This window comes from Anarrhichthys ocellatus, unplaced genomic scaffold (genome assembly GCF_004355925.1).
Source record: "Anarrhichthys ocellatus isolate YVR2014 unplaced genomic scaffold, GSC_Weel_1.0 scaffold2712, whole genome shotgun sequence".
Lineage (NCBI taxonomy): Eukaryota > Metazoa > Chordata > Actinopteri > Perciformes > Anarhichadidae > Anarrhichthys > Anarrhichthys ocellatus.
Window position 1 is genome coordinate 1 of NW_022282686.1, and position 5516 is coordinate 5516.

The 5516-nt window shown below is 44.2% G+C and overlaps 1 protein-coding gene across 1 annotated transcript; it reads right to left on the reverse strand.

Annotated features, from left to right (window-relative positions):
* Nucleotides 1-792: 792 nt before the first annotated feature.
* LOC116378513 (liver carboxylesterase 2-like) lies at nucleotides 793-5004 on the reverse strand. Its single transcript, XM_031840400.1, has 13 exons — nucleotides 4563-5004; nucleotides 3788-3980; nucleotides 3556-3697; nucleotides 3161-3294; nucleotides 2852-3005; nucleotides 2614-2718; nucleotides 2426-2524; nucleotides 2161-2304; nucleotides 1961-2038; nucleotides 1723-1870; nucleotides 1498-1647; nucleotides 1331-1403; nucleotides 793-1250 (listed from the first exon to the last, which is right to left on the reverse strand). Exons 1-13 carry the CDS (start codon nucleotides 4636-4638, stop codon nucleotides 1064-1066), a joined length of 1683 nt encoding a protein of 560 aa, XP_031696260.1. The 5' UTR covers nucleotides 4639-5004; the 3' UTR covers nucleotides 793-1063.
* Between the last annotated feature and the right edge of the window lie 512 nt (nucleotides 5005-5516).

The following is a 5516-nucleotide window of genomic DNA, read 5'->3' on the forward strand; positions in this document are numbered from 1 at the left end:
TAAGTTTGACCCATTGAACTGCTCACATCAGACTTCAGGGAGCTTTTCAGCTTAAGCGCTCTTCTCGGTAATAAAAATAAATTGTTAAGTCTGTTGTGCGTGTCTCCTATTGCTGCTCGACTGTCGCCTAAAAGTATTCTCTCCTTCTAGAGCCAGTTGCATTTTGATTATGTAATAAAATGTTGCATCCCTTCACACAACAGCCCTGTAGGACACAAGTCCTGTGTACCGTTACGGTTTGAACAAATGTTCAACACACACACACACACACACACAATTGACCTATGAACAACCCTGGGTCCAAGTTAACCCTTTCACACCAACTGTGTGTTCATCTGTATAAATGAAATTGTTGGGCAATTTTTAGTCAGACATTTCACAAAACGGCTCCTGAAGATTTTTTTATCTTAAATTGGAAACCAGATATTAAACATGTGACCAAACAGAGCGGGTAACTTGAGGCGTCCCGCGACACATTCCCTCTTGGGCGTTAACATTTGAAAGTGTTACGGGTGTAGTTAGGACCCATGAACAGTACGACAAGACCCGGACTGATTTGATTCTAGTTCTTTATTAGCAACGCACGACAGGCAGAATCCACGACAGGTTTCTCGGGGTCAAGGACAGAAGGGCTGAGTAAGTTTCCAGAGCAGGGGCAAGGCGAGGTATTCCGGGACAGGCAGGGTCGGCAACAGGGAATCAGTCCATGGGTGAGTGCGGGAAAGTTGAGCATGAAAGCAACGAACGATCTGGCAGTGAGTGTGTGTGACGCAGGGGTTTAAATAGTGAAGAGGCAGAGTGAGCAGGTGAGAGTGATGAGGCGAGTGTGACTGGCAGGTGCACTGAATGAACTGATTAGGTGAGTGAAATGAGGAAAAGGCTAGATAGAAGTAACCGAGCTGTGACAGAAAGAAGTATTTCCTAAGGCCATCTACCTTTGATTCAAACTGATGTTCAAGATCTTTCAAAATGACAATTATCGCATCAGTTTAACAAATGTATTCCAGTATTTCTAATGTTTGTCGTTGAAGTGGATGGAACAAAGAAAGGAGAGGAGACCGTTCTACAGCTCGCTGCGCTCCATCTTCTCTTTGTATTCTCGGAGCTTCTCCGGGAGAGTCTGAGTCATGAAGACAAACTTGTCCTTCTTCAGGTGCCGACCAGTTACCTGCTCCTCCGCATCAATTGACAAGTAGTATTCTTCTGCTCCATACTGTGGCCAGTGGACAAGGCCGTCACCATTAGGAGACCTACATGTGCAAGCGTGCACAAAGTTAAAACAAGTCTCATCTCATGTGCATTAGAACTTGTAATGAAGGTGAATTCCTACCCTGTGCGAGCAAAGTTCCCCCAGTAGCTCATCATGATTCTGCTCAACCGTTCGTCGCCTTCAGGGCATGGCACTAAAATAATGATATTTGGTAAAACACTTTGCACTCAGAGAAAACCCCCGGTCTCTGGTGGTCCATCGATAAAGCAATTTCTACATTTACTTACCGGCTAATGTGACATGGGAAGTTGTGAAGCACCATCCAAATACTGAAAAAAGTTCATCTCCATGGTCACTGCCAACGAAGCTTGGCCTTCTATCCAGCAGGAATTTGGGAGAATGCTGGTACTCGTACAGGTACACAGGGGCACCGGCATCTAGTAGCAGAGGAATGGGTGTGAGACATCTCGTTTAGGTGTGTGACAGTAAATTATCTTGAGTAAATAAAATACCTGTGTGGGCTTTAGCAGTCTTAATGGCTGGAATGGTTAACAGCATATCGCCTAACATCTTAGTGAACCCATCTCTATTTTTCACACGATCTTCGCCTCTTCCAACATATTCATCTACCAGCAACTCTCTCATGATCTCGTCTTTGGGCTTGAGAAAAAAGGAGTACCACATCCGTCAGAGAAGTTTGAGCACGATAGAGCAAAGCAATATTGTAATGTCGAACACCGCTTGCCTTACATCAGGGAAGAAGAGGTACAGCACGTTCATGATGTGCTCCCGATCCATTCCCTCCATCCAGTTTGGAGGAGCAAAGAACTAAAGGGAAGACAAAACATTTCAGACGTGCATCATAGCAAAATGAAATCATGTTTCCATGGGCTCGTCTGGAAATCGGTTAGCTCATCAGTCACACAAATACAAGTAGCATTCAGACTTACGTCAGGAAGCATGTAGCCCGCTTCATCATTATTGACGCCGGTCATGAACGGTATTGTGAGTAGTTCACGTGTATGGTACAGCTCACTCACAGGTTTTGTCAGGAAGACTCCATCAATATTTAAAGGAAATCTCAATTTGTCATCCTTGAGAGAATAAAAAGGTGCGAAAGAGAAAGTTGAGATAAATATGTATAAGTACAATAAACATAAATAGGCAGATTCCATCAAGTCAGTCTATAGATCAGTTTCGCAAACAATATCTCACCTGCGCAGTCGCCAGAATTATGTCAAGATCGAGGTTTCTCATGCAATCAGCGATCTTCTCTGTGCTTTCGTGGCTACAGCCGGTTCCATTTGCTAGCACCTGAGGGGCGATATGTGGGATTCATCTCAAATGTACTGAAATGCACCGAATAATGTTTACAAACCAAAATAAACACTCTGCTAATTAACCTTCGTCACTGAGAGGGGATCAGTTGTGAGGAATATATCCATTGCAGAAGTGCCACTTTCAGCAATGGCATGGTGGAACAGGCCATCAGACAATGGCGAGAGAAGCTGTTGATTCAAGCAACAGAAACAAATAAAAAGGTCCTGTGGACACTAGACACTGTGCAGTTTCATAACTGTGCAATGCTTTCAAAGACAAATCCATTTCTTTAAAGTGCTTCATCTGCAGATTGATCCTTACCAGGAGGGATACACTTATGCCACCAGCAGACTCCCCAAATATGGTGACTAAATCTGGGTTTCCACCAAAGTTATGAATGTGCTGCTGGATCCACCTCAGAGCTTGCACCTGGTCCAACAGTCCAAAGTTCCCCGACAAGTGCTCATCTCCAGTGCTGGATAGAGCATACAGTTATAGTCCACACCCGCTGGTAAGAGTGACCCAGTTTTGACTTATTGTTCACGTGTGGCACAGATCAGATCAAAAGCATTAGAATATAATAATAACATGTCCGGTCTACCTGTGCTTAGTAAGTTAAGTCGTTTTTACCTGAGAAAGCCCAGAACTCCCAAGCGGTACTGGATCAGAACCACAACCACGTCCTGGTAAGCAGCCAGGGCGGAGCCATCAAACATTGAAGCTGACCCCATGGAGAACCCTCCACCATGGATCCAGACCATGACCTGGTAAGGCAATAAAAAAAGACGCTGTTTTCCACAGAACATAATGCACATTTTTACTTTTTTCTATCCGATCACAATCAAACAAAGACTTTAATCCGACTAAAACACAAGACTGATGTAATCAGCGTCAGTCTCTTTGTAGTCTGGTTCTAAATATGGGCATCATTACTCATATTGCCATTGTGGATTCTTCTAAAAGCAATCACGCCAACTCCTCCATGAACACCATCGAAAGTCATCCAAAGCATCATTTGAACTTACTGGGAGCTTGGCACTGAGAGCTTTCTTTGCAGGAATGTAAATGTTGAGGTAAAGGCAGTCCTCTGAAATGTCTGGAAAAGCAAGCAACACGCCACCGAGTTTATCAAGCAGATCTATAAGTAGCTGTTTGTCTTGAACACACCTGAAAAAGAGAGGATTTTTTTTACAGAGAGAAGTTGACGCAAGTTCTCCAAGTGTGTTATGCAACAACGGATGCACACGAAGGCCTTACATGGCTGGCTGCTGGGTGGCGTCTCTCACTCCTTGCCAGCCCTCTACAGGCTGGGGTGCAGACAGTCTCAGAGCAGGGCCTACGGGGGGCTTGGCAAATGGGATGCCCAGGTAGGCATGGACCCCGGTCTCCTTCCCCTTCACGCTCACATACTGGCCTCTGAGTGCCCCGAGCTTCGTGTGCACTTCTGGAGCTGTCAGGATATTAGGGACGAGTCCAAATCATAATCAAAATAATTTATCAGTTTGAGTTCCCAGGAAAAATGTGTCAAAGTAACAAATATATATTCTTCATGTGTGGTTGTTGGTTGAGTTCTAGCTTTTGTTGCAACTGACAAGTGTGATAATTGTTACACATTTACCTCGAAATATAGATTTGAAAATACTGTAATTCATTTCTTCACTCGGGCGGTTTTACAGCATTGTGTAGCATTTGTTTTTACACCCACTATCATTCCCAGTGCGATCCCAAGGCGAGGTCACCAAAGAAATGATTAGCCAGAGTTGAAGTCGGTGAAAGGCGTCTCACCTTTGGACGCACTCCTCACCGGGAATATGAAGGTGAAAGATTACTGCGATCGAGGTGCGATGGAATTGCAAGCAAGTGGCATCAAGGAACAACAGATTCAGATTCATTCCGATGAGAAATACATTCGAAGAGGATATGATATATTATTATGTAACTTCAGCGAACTTTTTCTATTCAGATTTAAAGAGCAGTCAGATGCATGCTGGTCGTCGTTACTGTGCAAATAAACGACTTTTCTCCTTCTTACCATGTAGGTCAGCAGCGACATGGAGAAATAACACAGACGTCAGAAAGAGGAACGTTTGTTTGGCACGGAAGGTCATGGTAGTCGCCTCGGTGTCCGGATTGCGACTCGGCTGAAAGAGAAAATGACACCTCCCACGAAGCTTTCCGTTTTAAACGTGACCCACGTTCCGCAAGTAATCAAACGCGCAAGATAACACGTGACTCCGTGAGTTTTAGACCACAGCAAAGGGCTCACATTACCGGAAAGTAGACCACTCTTGATCACCATAACGTTAGCAGCTGGGGCGGTGTATCCTGTTATTGAGAACCGTAGCTGTGCAGAGTACCAGCAGTGAACATAAGTGTTGCACCAGACCGGAGGAACCAAGAGATCCACAAGTAGTGTGGAGAAGAGTTACATGATTGACTTGGCATCGCCTGTACACCATACGCCAAGTCTCATTCATTAAGTCAATGTAACCGAGTTAATTGTTGGTTGTGACAGCCAATCACCTATACCCACAAATCAACCAAGATATGTCCGTTGTGGCCAATCAGCGCTCGTATCGCAACCAAGAATTAATCAAGAATTGACCAATCAACGTTTTCGGGCTCACAGAAATGTGGGATCGATGAAAAAAAACAATTGTCAAAGGGCACACTTATGTGCACGAATAAGTAGTTCCGGGTCTGGTCCTCTGACCAGAGAAACCAAAATATCCACAACTAGTGTGGAGAAGAGTTACATGATTAACTTGGCTGCACCTATCAATGTACACCTGTATGTCTCATTCATTGTCTCCTTAGGGCCTGATGGGGTTGCTCAGTAGCTTTCTTACTCCAAGTGCACTTTTCTGGGCAGTATAGTGAATAATTTAAAACCACTGGCCAGCACTTTTATAATCAAACTGCACCTTTACTAACATTTGCACACAAAAAAAAAGTCTGCTAAAGCACTATCAACGTTTTATTATTT